Source organism: Salmo trutta, chromosome 25, assembly GCF_901001165.1.
Source record: "Salmo trutta chromosome 25, fSalTru1.1, whole genome shotgun sequence".
NCBI lineage: Eukaryota > Metazoa > Chordata > Actinopteri > Salmoniformes > Salmonidae > Salmo > Salmo trutta.
Window position 1 is genome coordinate 33,428,315 of NC_042981.1, and position 21,932 is coordinate 33,450,246.

General features: G+C 42.9%; 2 protein-coding genes across 4 annotated transcripts in view; both read left to right on the forward strand.

Annotated features, from left to right (window-relative positions):
- The first annotated feature begins 543 nt into the window (after positions 1 to 543).
- On the forward strand, positions 544 to 7,803 carry LOC115162459 (glutaminyl-peptide cyclotransferase). Of its 2 annotated transcripts, XR_003869555.1 has the most exons (8): positions 544 to 875; positions 3,329 to 3,475; positions 3,683 to 3,964; positions 4,499 to 4,666; positions 6,398 to 6,497; positions 6,598 to 6,714; positions 6,798 to 7,027; positions 7,062 to 7,803. XR_003869555.1 is itself a non-coding variant. In XM_029713772.1 (7 exons), exons 1-7 carry the CDS (start codon positions 669 to 671, stop codon positions 6,974 to 6,976), a joined length of 1,200 nt encoding a protein of 399 aa, XP_029569632.1. In that variant the 5' UTR covers positions 546 to 668; the 3' UTR covers positions 6,977 to 7,803. The 2 variants fall into 2 exon arrangements, 1 of the variants encoding a protein (XP_029569632.1); XM_029713772.1 differs by having other exon boundaries at positions 546 to 875; positions 6,798 to 7,803.
- Positions 7,804 to 13,110: 5,307 nt separating this feature from the next.
- LOC115162462 (connector enhancer of kinase suppressor of ras 3) overlaps positions 13,111 to 21,932 on the forward strand; it is a 78,639-nt gene continuing 69,817 nt past the window's right edge. Inside the window, exon 1 of one of the 2 annotated variants that reach the window (XM_029713779.1) lies at positions 13,111 to 13,460. In XM_029713779.1, the coding sequence (XP_029569639.1) occupies positions 13,400 to 13,460 (61 nt within the window). In that variant the 5' untranslated portion in view covers positions 13,111 to 13,399. The remainder of the gene's footprint in view (positions 13,461 to 21,932) is intronic. The other variant, XM_029713778.1, reaches the window with a different exon arrangement.

Sequence of the window (21,932 nt, forward strand, 5' to 3'; positions counted from 1 at the left end):
GGTCATACATATGTTATAGGACTATTTTTCTGTATTGTAAATTGATGTGGAATTTAATGATTCTTTCTTATAATTTTAACGGGAAAAAAAATATTTAAAAAAATGGCTGTTTAAACTTTACACAGTTAGCAAAATAATGCCACAATCGTACTGATTGCAACTGTTTTAGTGATTAATGTTTGTTGTCATTTGTAGAAGTCGGACTCGGCACTTCCTGGTTTACAGAAGAGACCCACGTGGGATGAGACCAAGTGCCAGTTGGGGGTGCTTTCCCAATGACTGTAGTCTATTCCTGCGCCACATCAAATCAAGCGGGAGATCAAGGCACTGCATACGCTGTTGTCGCTGCGCAGTTCAGTTCCCACAGTTTGATTACTTTACTATAGGAAAGTAGGCTAATTGAAATATCTCAAATGTAAATTACGAATTCACTTGGAAAGGCTATGCTTACATTTTAACTTACAATCGTTTACTTGTATTACCATGCCTCATAAAATGGAGATACATTTATAGATGCAAGCTTTTCTGATCTAATATGTTATTATCAGCAAAATCGAATTGAAGCCTTCACAACAAATCAAACATGAAACCAAAAAGGCAATTTCACATAAATAGACCCTCTGCTCTGTGGTGCCTTGGGATAAAAAACAAACAGTGACGCCTGTAAAATGCCTCTGGTCCTCCCTCATGTTTTTCACATGCTCCGAGATTACAGAGGAAGGAGAAGCTTTGAATGTTCAGTGAGAGAAACCGCCGCGATGACTGAACGTCGTTCCAGTCCGCTGATACATTTATTTTATGTAGTGAGCGTTTGTGCAACATTTATCGATACTATCAATGGACAGAGAGCACAGGTCCCATGGACACAAGATAAGGTAGGCTACAACAAATATTACAGTACACGGTGCAATGATTGTGTGCATGTTCTTGTTGCTTTTATCAAAACCAAAAAAGTTATTACTAAATTCCTCCTTTCTATTGCACAACATATATGATTGCTATAGCCTACATTCATTTAGAATATGTCACAAAGTTGTAATTTTCGAAAGGGACAGGTGGGCAAAAAGGCAATGAATGACTAACGAGAGATGAGAAGGCAATGAGATAGAGACAATAGACAGGCAGAATGTATCTATATTTAATAATATTGCAAAGCATTTATTTTCACAGGTTTGTAGTTTAAATAATAGAATCCATTCAAAATAACAATAAACCACAGTTTGTTTTTACAACTCTCACCTCAAATGGCATTTAATGCATCCTTAATAGGCCTACACTTCATTTGCAAGAGATGTGTAATTTCTTTGGAGATAAAGGGTGCTTGGCCATTCAGGTCCCATGCTGTTCATCCTCTCTTCTCTTTGTCTCGTTGCTATGGCAGCACAGTCATCATTGATCCACCAATTGCAGATCTTGATATTTATAGATCTAAAGTGGAGCCCCTTTTAACCCTTTCTCAGATCAATGTGTGAGCCCATTCCCTTAAAGCACACATCTTGGAAAGAGATATTGCAATACAGTATCCCCACAGTGTTGTCTTTAGGTCTCTGTGATCAAACCATGGGGATGGTTGGCAGAGAAATGACAAGAGTAGGCCTATGCTGGGCATGTTTCAACAGGTAATCCTATAACAAAACACAATTGTGACCAATTGAAATATAAATCAGCAGGTTCATAACCAGTGTATTACTGTTTTTCATTGGTTAATAGCCCATGTGTTAATATGTTATTAGCCCACACTGTTATAACCTTTTGCAATGGAACCTGCTAAATGGAGAGAGAATAAAGACCATGCTCTGTTCATATTGATGTTGACCTTTCAGCCTGAGCCCCAGAGAACCCAGACATCAGTTTCATAACACAGATCATCTCCTCGGCCAGATCACCACATGCAAATTATACACTGAATCAATAGAGAGCTGCTGATCTTCAGAGCACAGTGTAGGCTACAGGGGTAGGGTGTTGAAATGTTGGTGTTATTCTCTTGTTCACCATCTTTTTTTCTCTTATTCACCACTTATTGTCCTGGCGCTCAGTCCCAGTTACCAGGACAACAGAGGATCACTGCACAAGAGGCAGGTGAACTTTGAGACCAAACAAAAACGATCGGGGCAGGTGGAATGGAATATGATCAATACCTTGTGTCCATGGGTTTCTTCCTAGAATGGTATTAAGGCTTATTTTGTAGACTTAGTTTTTCTCCCTCATCATCAAGCCTACAAAATAATTGTGATATGCTTGGTCTTCCAAGAAGGTATAAAAGATCTTTCCATCATTTATCTGTGGGAAGCTACCTGTGAGAGGCAGGGGAAATGTATTAGCAAGCACCCTTCATATTTCTGAGCTGCCTGCGAGCGTACCTTTCACACAAGCCGCAGCTGTAGTAACCTGCCAGTTTATTTAAAACCTTTAAATCATGTTTCCTGGATCTGGGATTGCTCTTGTCTCCTGAAATGTCTCGCAGCAAAGGTGCTTGAGTTCACAACAGGCATACACAACCTTGTCAAATCAGTCATGAACAGTCTTGTCAAACCATAAATGTACACACAGTGTATCATTCCTATATGAAAACAAGAATAAACTAGCTCACTTGCATCACTTTGGATTTTTCAATTGTTGGGTAACCTTGGGTTTTTCAACGGTTGGTTAACCTTGTCTAATGATGTAGCTTGGGTACTGTGACAGCAACAACAACAGAAAATGATCTCTGTGCAAATGGGCCAATAAAGCAAATACTGTGTTGTATTGTAGCTCGTCTTGGTAGACATCAGCCAGACACACTATACAAATGATTGTATAGCAAGGTGTAAACCGACAGTTTGAAACCATACAGTAGCCTATGTCCTGTACTCTAGATATTCGACAAAGCTACAGTATATTAAGAGACTGATGATCTATGCGTCATGTGTATTTCCTGCCTAGCCTCTTCCTCAATTTGAATGCATCACATCTACTTTGAAGATGTGCAAGTTGCAACTGTAGCGCAATGTCCTTTCACAGTGTTCTAAACTGTAGATTTCCATTTGCACACTGTAGATATTGGAACAAGGTCGTAGTGATTAGCCATGGTCTTAGTTTCCCTGCATGGCTGTCTTTGTTAAATGCTTTCTGAGAGGTTGAACTAATCTACCTCGGCTGAACTGATTGTGATTAATGAGGAGCATCCGTGGTGCCTCTTTCAAATGACAGCCTCTCTGCCAGGGCCTCTGTCTCAACTAAACAGGTGGTAATGAAGAAAAGCCACTTGTTCCTGTCCTCGTGGTTGTCAGAGCACCGCTAATCCTGATTATCTTGTGCATTCTTCTCTCTTCTCCACTTGTCTGTCTAGATCAGCCACAAGCCCAGCACCCTCAGCTCCAGTGACGTCACCAGGGTCCTGTCACACACAGACCTGAACCAGATGTGGCAGAGGGACCTCAGGCCTCTGCTAGTGTCACGGTACCCCAACTCTGCAGGCAGCCTGGCAGCGCAACAGGTCGGTATCCCCATGGCTGACAGCATGAACAATCGACTGTGTGCGGTCTACTTATGTCATTGGCGTGATTAGACTCGTCAGTGTACTGTGTATGAAGGAGAAGGGATTTAGTCAGTTCTTTATAGTCAGTTAGCAGGATAAACGTTTCCCAATGTGTTCCCCAATGCTTTGTCAATTTAATTGTGCGACATGTCTGTTTCCCACTAGCACATCAAGAGCACTCTGGGTTCTCTGAGGGCAGGCTGGGATGTTAAGGAGGACAAGTTTGAGTCACACACCCCTTACGGTCCCATGACTTTCAACAACATCATCGCTACCCTCAACCCTTCCGCCAAGCGCCGTCTGGTGCTGGCGTGCCACTACGACTCCAAGTACTACCCTCCCCAGTGGCATGGGCGCGAGTTTCTGGGTGCCACGGACTCAGCTGTACCCTGTGCCATGATGTTGGAGCTGGTACGGGCTCTGGACCAGGAGCTGAAGACTCTGAAGGTGGGGAAAGGTTTAGAATTGTCTCATGTGCCCACTTTAGTCTGTACAATAATTTATGTTTGATGAGCAATATTAGATCAGAAAAGTTAGTAAAAACCCACTCAAAGTTTTTACACACCTGTAGCCAAGATCAACAAAGAATTGCAGGATGCAGAGAGATGAAAAGAGATGGACCTAGCAGTCACAGAGCCTCCTCACATTGCTGTTTGTGCTGCCCTGCTCCATGGGTCAGCTGACCTCAATCTGAGGGGATGGGTCCTGAGTGACAGGGGCAGCCATAGGGTCAGGCCAGGGGACATGTTTATCTGACACTACAGACAGTGACAAAGGCCACCCTGAATTAACAAACTGAATACCGATTTCTTCATAGCAGTGTTTTGTTTAAACCAATAGGTGGCAGCAAAGCTAAAAGTTCAAACCAGTAGTTCCCCAAGGACTGTTTGCAGTGACTAATAAACATCTCTTTCACTTTCTGGCCCCCACCTCTCTTTTTCTCTCTCTCTCTGTCTCACTCTCCCGCTCATCCCCTACCAGGGATCCAATCCCAACCTGTCTCTCCAGCTGTTGTTCTTTGATGGAGAGGAGGCTCTGTTCCAGTGGACCTCTACAGACTCCCTGTACGGCTCCCGCCACCTGGCCCAGAAGATGGAGAACACAGCACACCCACCTGGAGCCACAGACACCAACGAACTGCATGGCATTGTATGTCAGGCATTACAGGCACATATTCAAACTAAGCACAAATTCAGCCAATTCAGCATATGGGGACCTAATATTCACCCAGTCGCAGTGCAGGGGTGGGACATCTTAAAGCCTCTGTCCTTCATGTGTTCGATTTATAAACACATCTTTCAGCCTCGACAAGCAACCATTAGGGAGGCTTGAGTCGTGGAATATATTTGGACGTTTATCATGCCATCTACAATAACATTATGTCAAATAAATATAAGATGTGTTATTCGGTATTCTAGCCGTATCCTAGCTATGGAGAGATAGTACTACTGTTGTTTAAACAAATAGAGCACCATTCCTGTCAGGGAAGAGATAAAGGAGACTGTTTCAGAGAGGCTCATAGTCCTGCAGTGAGGTATGTGTGTTTTAGAGAGGGGCCATGAATTTGGCATGGTGCTAGTGTTCAGGACGAGCACCAGAATGAGTCAGTTGGATGGGCATTTTTGGGCGGGGGGGGGGGGGGGGGGGATGTATTCGTCTGGCTGTCAAACAAATCACTTCAAAACAGTAGGTTACCTTCGCACGTTCTTCCATAATGGAGAACATGTTTATCTGACACTACAGACAGTGACACTGTGAACTCACCAACTTTCCTTAGATTCACAAGTGGCTGAAACAATCTCACCAGAGAAGCATCCAAGCGAGCAAAACAGTTCCCTGAGTCTTACTGTATGTAGCCCATGTATCTGATGCTGCCTGGCCAAAAAGAGTACAACATGCCGGATACATGGGCTACACATACAAATCAAATACACAGATTAGTGGTCGTACACAGATTTGCAGATGTTATCGCAGGTGCAATGAAATGCTTGTGTTTCTAGCTCCAACAATACAGTAATACAAAACAATACAGTAATACCGAGCAATACAAAACAATACAGTAATACCTAGCAATACAGTAATACAAAACAGTAATACCTAGCAATACAAAACAATACAGTAATACCGAGCAATACAAAACAATACAGTAATACAAAACAATACAGTAATACCGAGCAATACAGTAATACCTAGCAATACAGTAATACAAAACAATACAGTAATACCTAGCAATACAAAACAATACAGTAATACCGAGCAATACAAAACAATACAGTAATACCGAGCAATACAAAACAATACAGTAATACCTAGCAATACAAAACAATACAGTAATACCTAGCAATACAAAACAATACAGTAATACTTAGCAATACAAAACAATACAGTAATACTTAGCAATACAGTAATACAAAACAATACAGTAATACTTAGCAATACACACATAATCCAAAAAGTAAAAAGGAAGAAATGAAGAAATATCAGAATAATACAGAGAGGGGCACTGTTTCGCTCGCTCGGATGGTTTATCTGAGATTGATGCGTCTTTCTATCGGCGCTCGTCTCGGTCAAATAAATTATCAATATTTAAATGTTTTATTTGGCCGGGCAAGGAGGTATGGGAGGGCGGCCCCCTAAGCCCGCCCATAATACCGGCTCTGGTAGTGTTCCACGCGTTGGAAAGCATGATGTCATCCTTCATTTCAAAGCTTCGAGGTAGTGGTGTTTCAGGGAGTTATCTCCAGGCTGTGGAGAATGACTTTCCCATGAGACCTGGCTGGTGGACCCTCTCAAACACTGAGCTGAGGGGATCCTTTGTCTTCAATTTCTTCCTCTCCTCACCCTCCTCTTCTTCTTCCCTTCTTTCTCCCTGCCCTCCAGGACCTGTTTTTGCTCTTAGACTTGATTGGAGGCCCCAGCCCACGCTTTGGCAACCAGTTCCCCAACACTGCCCGGTGGCTCACCAGAATGCAGAACATCGGTGAGCACTCACCCTCTGATCTCTGTTACTCTATCAGCCTTGCTCGCGCTGTCCGTCTCTCTCTTTCTTGCACTATGTTGAATGTTCCTTCTCTTTTCAGAGCGTCGTTTGCACAACACGGGCCACCTGAAGGACCATCCAAACAATGTACAGTACTTCTGGCCCGGTATGCCTGTGGGTCCGGTGCAGGATGACCACATGCCATTCCTCAACAGAGGTAAACTAACACACTGCGTCTGACATAAGCTTGGCTGTGTTCTGTAGGGTACTAATGAGCTTTGTATTCTGGTCTCTTCTCAGGTGTGCACGTCCTCCATCTCATCCCCACCCCCTTCCCCTCTGTGTGGCACACGTTTGATGACAACGAGCAGAACCTGGACCGCTCCACCATCGAGAACCTCAACAAGATCCTGCAGGTGTTCGTGCTGGAGTACCTCAACATGAAACCTCAAGCCCTGAATCCCCAAAATGCCCCCTAAATGTTAGGGCTTCCCTGGTTCTATTGGGGCCCCTTAACACAGCTCTCTCTTCACACACACACACACACACACACACACACACACACACACACACACACACAGCCCTATCAATGCTCTGTCCCTAGCCCGCAGACCTCCCTAAAGGATCTTCTGTGTGTCTGCTTCCACAGTGCTCTCTCTATGTCCCTACTTCCCCTTTTCTTTCTGAAGAGCCATGCTTTGTGCTAATGTATGTGCCCCACTAGCCAGGAGGTAGAGTGAGAGAGATGCAGATAGATTAACAAGATAAACATTGTTTACTAGCTCCATACCTTGTGGCGTATGACTTGCTATTGTGTTATTTCTGTTTTAATACTGGTACATTACTGTCTGCCTTCTATCTGATAATCCAAGCTGATAAGCCAATACAAAGAGCCTCTACCCCTGCATTCCAGAGGGATGGTGATCATTTCGATATTAATTGGAGGAGGGTTTGGAACAGCTGTGGCAGGGGACAGTGGCTCATGTCGGTGCATTAATGTACAGAGCCTGATGTCATTCATAGAAGCCTTGAAAATTCTATATCACACAAACAACTGATGAGGCCCTCGCTCTCTGTATCTGAACGTACATGGCATTACACTGTCCACTTCATATTAGCATAGAAAAACTTGCCGAGGGCAGGAGATATCATCTATATTTCTATTGTTAATACGTGATCCTTATACCCTACTAGGTTAGATGAAAATTTAAGTTGAAAAGCCTGCTGTGTTTTTATCATGGAATAATACACACTGCCAAATTTGTACTTCCTTAGAGTCAGAAATAAATGTTGATCCAAAAAATAAGAAGAATGCCTCTCCGCACGTACTGTTTATCTTTGAAGATCTTATTTTTTGCTTTGGTCGTCGCTGCCAGTAGAGTGAAACGAAAGCGGTTGACATTGTTTGTGTGACAGCAGGTCAGAGCAGTGAGCATACAGTTGAAGTCGGAAGTTTACATACACTTAGGTTGGAGTCATTAAAACTCGTTTTTCAACCACTCCACAAATCTTTCCAACAATTTTTCCAACAATTGTTTACAGACAGATTATTTGGTCTGGTTCATCCTTGGGAGCAATTTTGAAACGCCTTCAAGTACCAAGTTCATCAGTACAAACAATAGTACGCAAGTATAAACACCATGGGACCACGCAGCTGTCATACCGCTCAGGAAGGAGACGCGTTCCGTCTCCTAGAGATGAACGTACTTTGGTGCAAAAAGTGCAAATCAATCCCAGAACAGCAGCAAAGGACCTTGTGAAGATACTGGAGGAAGCAGGTAAAAAAAAGTATCTATATCCACAGTAAAACGAGTCCTATATCGACATAACCTGAAAGGCTTCTCAGCAAGGAAGAAGCCACTGCTCCAAAACCACCATAAAAAAGCCAGACTACGGTTTGCAACTGCACATGGGGACAAATATCGTACTTTTTGAAGAAATGTCCTCTGGTCTGATGAAACAAAAATAGAACTGTTTGGCCATAATGACCATCATTATGTTTGGAGGAAAAGGGGGGGAGGCTTGCAAGCTGAAGAACACCATCCCAACCGTGAAGCATGGAGGCGGCAGCATCATGTTGTGGGGGTGCTTTGCTGCAGGAGAGACTGGTGCACTTCACAAAATAGATGGCATCATGAGGGAGGAACATTATGTGGATATATTGAAGCAATATCTCAAGACATCAGTCAAGTTGTTAAAGCTTGGTCGCAAATGGGTCTTCCAAATGGACAATGACCCCAAGCATACTTCCAAAGTTGTGGCAAAATGGCTTAAGGACAACAACATCAAGGTATTGGAGTGGCCATCACAAAGCCCTGATCTCAATCCTATAGAAAATTAGTGGGAAGAATTGAAAAAGTGTGTGCGAGCAAGGAGGCCTACAAACCTGACTCAATTACACCAGCTCTGTCAGGAGGAATGGGCCAAAATTCACCCAACTTATTGTAGGAAGCTTGTGGAAGGCTACCTGAAACGTTTGACCCAAGTTAAACAATTTAAAGGCAATGCTGCCAAATACTAATTGAGTGTATGTAAACTTCTGACCCACTGGGAATGTGATGAATGAAATAAAAGCTTAAATAAATCACTCTCTCTACTGTTATTCTGACATTTCACATTCTTAAAATAAAGTGGTGACCCTAACTGACCTAAACCAGGGAATTTGTCCTAGGATTAAATGTCAGGAATTGTGAAAAACTGAGTTTAAATGTATTTGGCTAAGGTGTATGTAAACTTCCAACTTCAACTGTAGGTGGCCTGTGCTGTACCGGACGAAGCACACGCTCCTATTGAAATCCAGTTCACAAACAGGAAGAGATGACGACTCTTGTTTTTCTCCTCAGGTCGGTCCAACTCTCAGATTAGCTTTGTGCTCCGTGTGAGTGGGGCGTTCCCTTCCCCCCCCCCCCCTCACCGTTCCTCATTCCCACCCTTTCTCCACCTCCTCACCCCATGTCCCCCTTCTCCTCCCTCAGACACTACAATGTAGCCGAGGGGCCTGCTCTCCCCCCAGGCCTCCTCCATACAACAATCCCATAATTCAGTAATCCCATCAGGACCTCCCCTGAATTCCACGCTTCCCAAATCCTCTGGATTTACCACATTCCCTTGGGAAGGAATGTGGAGCTGCAGTAGGCTACAGACCCCCTTTCAGTGCATTCAGACATATTTATGATGCCTAACGACACTAGAGGACATTTGCTGTGCCATGGGAGAGATTAAATGGTGTAATAACTGTTAAGACCCCATTTGTCAAACACTCATATCACTATCTGTGGCGTGTTGTCATCATAACCTAAATATCATCAAGCATAAACTCTCCTTTACATTCTGAAGTGAAGTATTATCCCCTTCTCTGGAATTTAACATACAATAGTTTGTGATATTATTTTTTTACTTAGCAACATAATACAGTACAAACACTTTCATTTGTGGATGCCTCACTCTCACCCCAGACACCTTGAAGAGTTCACCCTTCTTCAACATCTCCTGGTCTTCATCATATTCCTGTGGTATTACAGAATTCACTCTCCTTGGCCTCCCTTGGAGATTCGTGCCCGTGTTCTCTCACACACTAATTGTTCCCATCATGTCTCAGCAAGTTATACTCCACAACACCCCCACAATGGCTTTGTTTACCGTGGGCGTGGGATGTCCACAAATATAACTGGCATGCCGTGATGTGAGTGATTGCTCCCTTGATCCACCTACTCATCACAGCCCAACTTAGCCTTGTTATTGTAAATTAATTATTCCTGTTTGCGGTGGGTGAGTGGTGGGGTTATTCAAAGGGATCCGTACATAAGGATTCTTTCTCTGGTCCCTATTTTTTCATATTTTCTTTGTCTTTGCCCCCCTCACTTGTTAGTGCCCTGATCAAACAGAGAACTCCCTGCCAGGCAGTTTACAGGTAGTTACAGTCAAACAGGTCAAATCACCAGACTAGGTCTGGATAACCTCTCAAATTCCTCCAAAATCCTGTCTCATGCATTTTGTATCTCCTAGTCATAAACAAACCATTTCATGGTATGTTGTGCAGGTGGTCAGAATAGTGTGTTTAAATCTATGTGATCCGGACCTTTTTTATTTCTTTTTATTTAACTAGGCAAGTCAGTTAAGAACAAATTCTTATTTACAATGACAGCCTTTCCCTGCCAAATCCTAACCTGGACAATGCTGGGCCAATTGTGCACTGCCCTATGGGACTCCCAATCACGGCCAGTTGTGATACAGCCTGGAATCAAACCAGGGTCTGTAGTGATGCCTCTAGCACTGAGATGCAGTGTCTTAGACGGCTGCGTCACTCGGGAGCCTCCATCTTTCATTCCCTCTAACTTGAGGGAAGAGCATTGACACGCACCCTTGCTTCTCTAGTCCCTGTTGTTCAGTTTAGCAGGCATAATGAGCAGCATGTTCAAACAGGAAGGAGGAGAAAAAGCAGAATAGTACAGTAGAATAGTATTGTGGTTTCTAGTATTTTATTGCCCGGCAGCAAAGTGATATGTGCTCAGGTGTAATTTAAGCTGATGATTAAAGTGTAGCTTGTACCTTCCAGCTGTGCAGAGGAGAGGGTTAGTAGGGGACTCTCCCTAGCAAGATGTGTTTTAGAGAGAGGGAGGGGGTTGAGGCAAATATATTGGGTTTGTATGAGAAACCATCTGTTGCTTAGGCCTTATTGCTATTGGTTACTCACTATGGCTACCTGTGGGAACAAAGACAGTTACAACAGATACCCCACTCATTCTGCTGTTTACTGAAAACACAGAGCTACCACCCCATACTTTATGAATTACTTTATGGTATGACATTTTCACCCCTATGGCAAATACAGTGACATGAAGTCACAAACAGGTCAAATACGGTCAGGAAATACACAATATAATACAGTTGTCTTTGTAAACTGTCACATCAAGCATAGTTGAACCTAACGTTGTCTGCTTTGGGTCTTCTCTCTGAACCTGAAATATACTGAACAAAAATATAAACGTAACATGTAAAGTGTTGGTCCCATGTTTCATGAGCTGAAATAAAAGATCCCAGAAATGTTCCATACAGACAAAAAACGTACACTACCGTTCAAAAGTTTGGGGTCCTACTTTCTGAAAGAAAAGCACATTTTTTGCCCATTAAAATAACATCAAATTGATCAAAAATACAGTGTAGATGTTGTTAATGTTGTAAATGACTATTGCAGCTGGAAACGGCAGATGTTTTATAGAATATCTACATGGGCGTACAGAGGCCCATTATCAGTAACCTGTGTTCACACAGGCAACCTAACGCTGATATTTTTTCCACTAATTGGTCTTTTGACCAAATCACATCACATCTTTTCACATCAGATATTTTTCAGAGTTGATCTGACTGGTCAAAAGACCAATTAGTGAAGAAAATATCAGAATTGGGACGCAGCCGAAAAGTTGTAGCGTGATGAAACAATCTCTAATATTTATCTTGTTAAAAAAAGAACACAGGCTACATCACTCATAATATATGAATCTGCAGAGACAGAAACACACGGTAAACGAAATTAAAGAATGTTATTATTTTCTAACTTTTGTGAATGCAACACTTTATTATTGCGTAGGCCTGCTACTGTCTGTGGGCTTGCTCGACATGGCAGCCGACAGAGCAGGCAACTGCCGACTACAAATCCCCTTGCACCAAAAATAACTACTCATTATTATTTGTAAATCAATCAGTCAGTCATCAATTACCCACAATGCATTATGGATTCGATATCTATGTCTCGGACATGGCCCTTGCCAACATTATTCAATAATGTACAACTGCAGCCCGCAATTCAGGGCATTCCTGCATGTGGGAATTCCCCCCCCCTCTCTCCTCGAGCACCCCATTGGTTCCTGCATGAACACCCCCCCTGCCTCGAAGCATGACATATTCATGCTTGTGTGGCACTTTTGAATGTGGGTCAAAATAAATAATAGTATTATGTGAGTTTTTTTCACCCCTCTCCACTGGAGGCCTCTTGCTAGCTAATGTCAGCAACACCGGTAGAGTGTCCTTCGCTCCTGCCTGCCGAACACCTGCCCTCACCATCGTTAATAGAATTGCGGGAAAACAGTGCCCGACAGGGAGGAGTGAAGGACACTGTTTACCGGGTGTGCTAGCTAACTAGCTACCTTGCGAGTTAGAGACACTGTGTGCTAGCTTGATAGTTAGCTAGCACACAGTGTCGCCCCTGCATGCTGTGTACCGGAGAAAAACGTGCCCAACAGGCGGGGGCAAAGGACACTGTCTACCAGTCGTCCCCGCTAGCACAGCAGATGGAAGGCTATGGCGACACAACTGTGTGTTAGCTAACTAGCTAGCTTGCGACTCAGTGTCACTCCCGCCTCCAGCCAGCTGTGTACTGGAGAAAACTGTGCCCGACAAGCGGGGGCGATGGACACATTATTGTACATTAACACCACCAACTGTTCTGGAGCGCCCACACCTCCCGCCTGCCTTAACTTAAAAATGTACCAATATAAGTGTAAAGAGGGGTTCCTACATATGCAGGAATGCCCACATGCAGGAACACCCCGAATTATGGTCGGCAATTGCACCCTTCTCACATTATTTGTGGTGGTGTTGATTGCTCCGCCCCGTTCGGTAGTTTTAGCTGAGCAGAAACTGTGCAACTTGATCTCAAGCCTAGTGAAGAACCATGGGGGGTTCACTCCTGCCTCCAACCATGCGTGTGAAAGAGTTCCCAGTCACTGAGTGAGCCGAGAATACGAGCTAGAGAGAAGAGGATCACAGAGAGACAGCTGCTATACAGAGAAGATCAAGAAGCAATGGGAGTTTGATAATAAATTAATAAAGTGACAGTCGTAGGTTACTGAAGCAGTGTTTTGTATTGTCGTTTTCTAATTATTGTTTAAGTTCGTTTGTTTGAGATGCAAGCAATGGATCCAATAACGAAGTGGACACCAAAGCAAGTTGTCGACTGGATGAAAGGTATGGTTGGATCACTTTCACAACAATTGCTCATGTTAACCCCTATATGAAACTTGAGAAACCAGCACCCAATACGGCATATTCGCCATTCCCTGCAACGCGCTTTTTGTTTATTTCGAGTTTCGTTAACCACTATGTGCAGCCGCAAACTGTCGTCCCTGACAACTTGTTGCACATAGAACAAAGGTAAACATATGCATATTCTATTTAGATATTCTTATATTGTACATTACTAATGTTTTGAAGTTTGATTCAAAATATATTACAAGACACTCAATGATTGTGACAAGTGAAAACGTTTCCAGACATATTGCAACATTGTTGCATTGTTTGAGAAGGGCGCAGTATTGTCGCTTGCACTGTTCTTTGAGAAGTCGACTTCAGACCGCGATATATTTTGGCATTTGACTGGCAATAAGAGTAATAACCAAAAACAGTGCAGTCATATGTAGTTTCACAACTTAGCACAATGTGTTACAATAAAAAATGTTTTTACTAGAGGCATAATTGAGTTGAATATGAGTCTTAATGAATTATAATTGTCCCAATCAGCTAGTTATGACAAAATGCTTGAAACACTGGACTCAACTGAAAACTGTGATATTTTGGTTAAACAAACACAGCCAATGTTGTATTGGAACACCTAGCTCTCGAAAACCCTTCTCCATATGTAGTTTGCAACCCTTACATTCGCCAACTGTTGGCTCCACGTGAACTAACGTTACAATTCAGACGCTGTGTATTAACGTTTAGAAACGTCAGTAGTCATCGCTTTCAACCCGCTTTTCGAAACATGCTGATATGCCCCTCATATTTCATATCAGCAAGAGGTAATCTTTCAAATAAAAAATATACACTTACTGTAGCGGTTTTGCACAGATCCACAAGCTGTGTGTGCCTCCAGTTGTCAAACTACACTTCCTCCCAAGTTAGGCTTACACACAGGTGTTCAGAGCAAGCTGGATAGCTAATTTCCACAGGTTGCATCCTACGTCTTCCATGAACAAGGGATGTAACATGCAGATAAGGCTATGAGGGAACACTGACCCTAATAAAGGTGTGTAGTAGTTTAACCTTTTTGGTTTTGTGAAAATAATTTTTTGCTGATATGAAAGATAAGTTCCTTGTGTTTCCAAAACCATACCTCAAGCAATGCGTTTTAACGTTCAGAGGAGCACCGGGATCTTATTAAAAAAAAAACCTGACCAGAAGATACTATCATCAATAGGTGCTAAAGCAGTTAGTATATATAAATGAGGTATGGAATACCCAGCAGGTTCTTGCTCTGAGACTTCAATCTGGAATGCTGGTTATGGAAATGTATGACATCGCCAAAGGACTATTTTCTTTGAACTACCTGAGCCCTTTCACAACGTTGGCATGTAAAGTGACGGTCTGCTACTGGTATATGAAGTATCAACAGTCACCGATACACAGCTACACTCCACCTTTGCTTCAAGAGATATCATGGGAAGTATATGAAACATTTTAGGTGGATAGAAGTGCCTCTTGTGCTCGCCCTTATCAAAATCTGAAGGATCAAAAGGTGTTTCAACTTCCAAGTACAATATGTCAACATGACCCAAGGCCATCTGCCAGTGAATTATCTCAACCTGGTCTCAGAGCATTTCGTATTATTCTGTACGTAAACCCGAAACACTCCATTTAGTATCATATGTTATGTTTCGTATGGTATGTATTAATTTGTGGATGTCCATCACCCATTTCGTATGATATGGTACAAATTTGCAAAACGTATGATATTTTACGAATTATAGCTAGGTGGCTAACGTTAGCGAGCTCGTTAACATTAGCTAGGAGTTAGGCTAAAGGGTTAGAGTTAGGGGGAAGGGTTAGCTAACGTGCAAAGTAGTAAGTAGTTGAAAAGTTGCTCAAATGCAAAAGTTGTCCGTGATGAGATTTGAACTCGTAACCTTTGGGTTGCTAGATGTTCTGGTTATACGCCCAACTAACCACCCTCCCTTTCCTTTTTGCCTTAAGTAACAATACCAAACATAACATGTCATACTAAATGGTGTGTCTCAGAGTTACGTACAGAATAAGACCAGGTTGAGTATCTGTATGTCAAGAGAAAAGTAAGATCTGAAATGGTTTGATATATTCTAAGGCCTTGATTTTTTCAGAGTAAAGTTATTTGATAGTTCCTACTTCTTTCATTGCCCTGAACTGAAAATCCACAGCCACCCGCTCTTCAGTAGTTGCTGAATGAAGCAAACCTGGTGTGTAGGCCTCCTACTGTTCCTGTTCAGTGTGTAGATATGCTAAAGGGATTGTGGGGGGTTACTCTGTGCGCCCAATGAATAGAGCCAGTTCAGTGGATGGAGGGTGGATTAGCTCAGTAGACAGCCAGAGAGGAGAACGAGCAGGCCCTGTCTGACTCAGCAGTTATCCACTGGAGGGTCTTACCACTGGATTTTTAGAGGGCTCTGTTCAGTGGACAGCCAATGAACAGCCGCTATGCCTAAAATGACAACGGGCCATTTGTGCCTAACATGCGGTTTAAACTCAACAAACACCAGTGATGCCTGTGCTAATCGCCCTAAGGTTGTTTTCGTCAGAGGGATCATGGTTGCTTCAGTGTGTTTTTGGTCAACAGACGATTGTTTGAAGATTATTAGTAGTGGTCCGTGAATGTACATTGTGACTGAAAGGCTAGTTCAATCTCTCCATTTAACATTGTTTGACTGGATGTCCTGCGGCACTGTTCTCACCAGGTCGTCAAGCGATCATTAAAAGGATTACATTTATTTTTATCGTCAATTGCACACAAGGTCCAACTGAAACTTGACTTCCTCTTTTAACTGTCTCGTAATAAAGCAACACCTCACAACACCTTTCCCCAATGTGACCTACTTGTTGCTGTGTCTGTACTGACAGATGTGAACACACGCACACTACATGGTAATGCATGTCAATTATTTTTTGTTGTCAGACCCCAGTAAGACTAGCTGTCGCCATTGGCGCCGGCTAATGGGGGTCTTAATTAAATCAAACCCCTCTGAATTGGAGAGGTGCGGGGGCTGCCACATTGGGTGCCCAGGGAGCTGCTGTTGTGGAAATTGAAATGCCTTGCTTATGACAGATTTTTCAACTTGTCGGCTCAGCGATTCAAACTGGCAACCTTTCGGTTATTGACTCAATGCTCTAACCACTAGGCTACCTGCCGCCACTCACCATACTACCTTATGCACTAATATGGTGAAATTCACTTTATACAGTTTGAATTCAAATTAAAATGTTCCTTTGCAATTGTACTAACAAACAAAAGCACACAGACACATGTAGGACCACACCGGGTTTAGAAGTTGATGGCAGACCCCAGTCATTTTCCAAATATAGTCTTGAATCCATGACTAATGCCCAGACTGAGGTGAGCTAGTGATATTCTGAGAACGTTTTAGTTCAGAATTCAGCTGAGCAGTTTCACACTTTCAACTCACTTCATTTTTTTCTCCCTACTTGTCCTCCTACTTACTTGGGAAAGTGTGTCAAGTTTGTTCAGGCTTTCCCGAATATGCAAATGTACACATACTGTTCAAGTTGGTGAGTAAGAAGAGGCATTCATAGTAATGGGACTTTTGCCACACATAAACTGTCTGCTGACTGTAGTTTTAAGATAAATATCAGCAGTATAGTGTTACAGTAACGGTATGTTCCAAGGGTTTCAATATTTGACAACAAAATACTCCAATCGCAACTGCTCTTGCATGCAGACTGTTGTAATTGGTGTGAGAAATGTAGTGATGGGTTTATTTTTAAGCAATGGGCCACGATTAGCAAGTGGTTGATCTAGTGGCCTACATCTGTCCCAATGAGGTAACAGGATGGAAGTGTCAAAAGTAAAGAGTGTGCATTGACATGCCAAATTGGTGATTAGGATACAGGATTGTGTACAGGATTGTGCATGCAGTAAGAGTGTACAACCGTAGCTGCAAGAAGATGTTTGGGGATGGGGGGTGCTGCAATAATTTTTTTCCCAGGCTATGTATGCATGTTTTCCAGGCTAGGCATGTCCGAGGCCTTCTTATGATCCTTATCAGGCAATAATCGCGTCGCCGCGTAGTGTTGACCCTTATTAAGCCATGCGCCTCTCTCTACTACACATGAGAATGCCCTTCTCTCTCCTCCCGTACGCTGGTACATGTTTGAACAGTCCTCACAATGAAGGCTTTATTAATCCCCAATGATAACCTGCATCGACTGTGTGTACAGCCAGCAGAGAGGCAGGTGTTCATGTCATCTGAACTGGTCTTAGCGCCACGGGACTCCCCTCCACCCTACCAGTGTCCCGTTTTATAGAAGTAAAGAGGCAGGTTTTTCCATGGAAATCATTCAGATAAAACCGTGTCCTTTGTCACTAACCAATTTCCAGTCATTCTCTCTTTAGAGCTTGACCTATTGATCTAGAGAGATCTGTTGGACTTCTTAGTGGGAAGGGTTTTAGACTTCTGGGAAGCTGTGTAAGAGGATTTTCCCCGGGGGACAGGGACTTGAAAGTGATGACGATGGTTGCGCCCTGCCTGTCCTGTTTCTCACAGGCCCATGTGTTTTAACCTGATCGGTAAGAGCTCACCATAATGGGGACTTCTTAATACGTCGTTAATATTTCTCATTTGTCCTAGTTGTGTGCAACAGTATTGGATTGAGTGAGTTGGTGGTTAGGCCAAGGATTTAATGATTTATTAGAATGTGCACAATATTTTCTGAGGTAAAAGGTTGCAAACTGTAAACCAGAATCCGTTGACATTTGAATGATCCACCAACGTTCATTTTATGATGCTCTGGAAACTGGGCAGCGGCTGTTTGCTTTTCATGTGCATCACAAATCTCCCAGATCATCTGAGCTTAGCAGTGCTGCTAGAGGTTTGGCCCCAGTCTGCCCTAAGAGTATTGGCCTCAAACACACACAGAGCTTAACACTTGGGGACTGAAAAGAACTGCAACCTGAGGTGGCACTGCACAGGGCACCACGGGTCACTGCAGCATAGTGGTTGACTGCCCATGCAGAGAGTTGTTTGTGTGTGCGCTTGAGAGCGAGAGATGGTATACCTCAAATTCGGAATCATTTGAGGGATATTCCTGGACTTAACATAGTGTTGTAAATAACTGAAATGGTTGGTATTTATTTTGACCTCACAATAGAATGTCTGTTAATTATGTGTTTTGTGTTATGCACAGTGACAACAATTAAGCCATCAGTCACCAGTGACAAATAGGCCTGTTAGATGAGGGCAGGAAGTGCACATTACAGTGGTGTTGCTGGTAATACCAAAGCATTATGGAGTCAGCTATGCTATAACAGTCACTGGATATGACAGGAATGTGTTGGGCTGGCTTTCTGCTACTGAACCAAACTACTGCCTCAGTGAATCAGCAGTGAAAACGCGTGAATGTCCTTTTATGCACTTGCCCCACCAGTTGCTTCTAGAGGATTTACATGCCTGAGCCAGATTGACTGCTCAGCCTCTCTCGGTAAAGAACACACTGCATATACACATACAAGTCCAAGTCTTCTCACTCCACCTCACACTGTTATTGTTCGCTCATTTATCCTAAGCGCTCTCATGCTACAACAAAATTAACATATGTTGTAGACTGGGAATTGAGCAATATTTTGTGGCTCTCAAGTAGGCCTAGATGGTCATGTATACTGTATGGTATGTGAGACCGCATGTAAAGAACATGTCTAGGCAAGTCCACATTCTACCAACCACAGGCAGTCCCAAGAGATTGCTTTCCTCATGTTGGCTATCCCCACCGTTGACATTAACACAAGTAATGTCTAGGGTTGCACATTTTGGGGAATATTCAGTGGTGGAAACTTTCCATGGCAATTAATGGAGGTATATGCAAATTAATATTCATACCATTTAAATGTAGATGTTTTTTTTCTTTGGATATATTTACCATATCATATGGAGACAGAAACATACAACTTTTACCTTTATCATAAGTAGACATAATTGCAAATGATTAAATCCTTCCAATAGAAATACAATTTTTTTTTATTTAACTTTAATTAAATGAGTTGACTCATCACATGGGATGATTTCACTGAACAACAAAGGAGAATATTGAATGATCCCCAATGATCCATCGCGTCTCCCAAAAACCTTTTCAACATACATCTGTAAAATGATAGTCTAGAAACTGAAGTTTTGGTTGTCTTCCTCTCAGGCTTCCATGTCTTCTCCCTGGACCTCCTCAATGTCCACCTCTTGAACATCAGACTCTGAGGCCTCATCTTCACTGTCACTTTCCAACCTTGTTGAGGATGGCTCGTTGTCAGGCTCAAGAAGACTCAAATTTGCCCGGATGGCCACCAATTATTCAACCCTTGTATTGGTCAGCCTGTTGCGTGCTTTGGTGTGTGTGCTACCAAACATGGACCAAATGCGCTTTGAGGCCGCTGATGTTGGTGGGATTTGGAGGATGATGGAGGCAACAGGGGAAAGAGCCTCAGATCCACAAAGTCCCTTCCACCAGTTGGCTGATGAGATATGTTGGCACCACTGCCATATTGCATCTCCATCCCAAAGCCCTTGCTTGGAAGTGTACTTCGCCAGACTGCCAAGAACCTTGCCCTCATCCAGGCCAAGGTGGCGAGACACAGTAAGTGATGACACCATAGGCCTTGTTGATCTCTGCACCAGACAGGATGCTCTTGCCAGCATACTTGGGGTCCAATATGTACGCTGCGGCGTGTATGGGCTTCAGGCAGAAGTCTTCACGCTTTTTGATGTATTTCAGAACTGCAGTTTCCTCTGCTTGGAGCAACAGTGAAGTTGGCAGGGTAGTACCGATTTCTTCTCTTACATCTGCAAGTAGAGTCTGAACATCAGACAGGATGGCATTGTCTCCCTCAATCAGTGCAATATCTACTGCTATAGGTTTCAGGGTGCTTACCACTCTCTCCCAAAATACATCATCCAGGAGGACCCTCTTGATGGTCCTGTCTATATAGGCAGACTGATATGGACATTTCTTGGAGAGACTCCTTCCCCTCCAGGAGACTGTCAAACATGATGACGACACCACCCCAACAGGTGTTGCTGGGCAGCTTCAATGTGGTGGTCTTATTCTTCTCACTTTGCTTGGTGAGGTAGATTGCTGCAATAACTTGATGATCCGTCACATACCTAACCATTTCCTTGGCTCTCTTGTAGAGTGTATCCATTGTTTTCAGTGCCATGATGTCCTTGAGGAGCAGATTCAATGCATTAGCAGCACAGCCAATGGGTGTGATGTGAGGGTAGGACTCCTCCACTTTAGACCAAGCAGCCTTCATGTTCGCAGCATTGTCTGTCACCAGTGCAAATACCTTCTGTGGTCCAAGGTCATTGATGACTGCCTTCAGCTCATCTGCAATATAGAGACTGCTGTGTCTGTTGTTCCTTGTCTGTGCTCTTGTAGAATACTGGTTGAGGGGTGGCGATGATGTAGTTAATTATTCCTTTCCTACAAACATTTTACCACCCATCAGAGATGATTGCAATACAGTCTGCTTTCTCTATGATTTGCTTGACCTTCACTTGAACTCTGAACTCTGCATCCAGCAAATGAGTAGATACAGCATGTCTGCTTGGAGGGGTGTATGCTGGGTGAAGAACATTCAGAAATCTCTTCCAATACACATTGCCTGTGAGCATCAGAGGTGAACCAGTTACATACACAGCTCGAGCAAGACATTCATCAGCATTTCTCTGACTACATTCCTCCATTGAGTCAAAAAAACTTCTGATTCCAGGAGGACCATGAGCTGTTGCTATCGATAAGGTGTCTGATTCATAATTTTCACCTCGAATAGAAGTAGAGGGACTTTTGTCAGAGGTTGCTTGTTGTGCGCTTTATGCACTTGGCCAGATGATTCTGCATCTTTGTTGCATTCTTCACATGATTTGGCACAGTATTTGCAAATGTACACAGCTTTTCCTTCTACATTAGCTGCAGTGAAATGTATCCACACGTCAGATAGTGCCCGTGGCATTTTCCTGTACATATTAGAAAAAAATGAGTAATAAAAATACAATTCCATGAACAGATAAATAGTTAAGCAGTTAGATTAAACAACTCCTTTGTAAGATACATGTTTGAAAATGAAACATGTATGGAAACAGGGGAATTAACACTCCTCAGTAAGCAGGCTCAAGCAAGCTAAAACCCACATGGTAGCAAAAATTAACAAGCTCGAAATTATTTAAACACACTTTGCTGTAGGCTACTATTTACAAGTTAACAAAAAATTATGTATGTCACAAAATATATTCACCCCACCCAGTATTGTAATCAAAACTTACCAGAAAGCATGTAGTCCTTGGCTCAGACAGTGTAGTAGTGTGGGCTCAATAGCATCTCATTAGTGTGCAAGATCTTGAGAATCAGCTGCACATGTGATGGAAGAATGCACTGTGCATGCAGGGGGTTGCAATTCCATTGAATTGGGGATAGTTT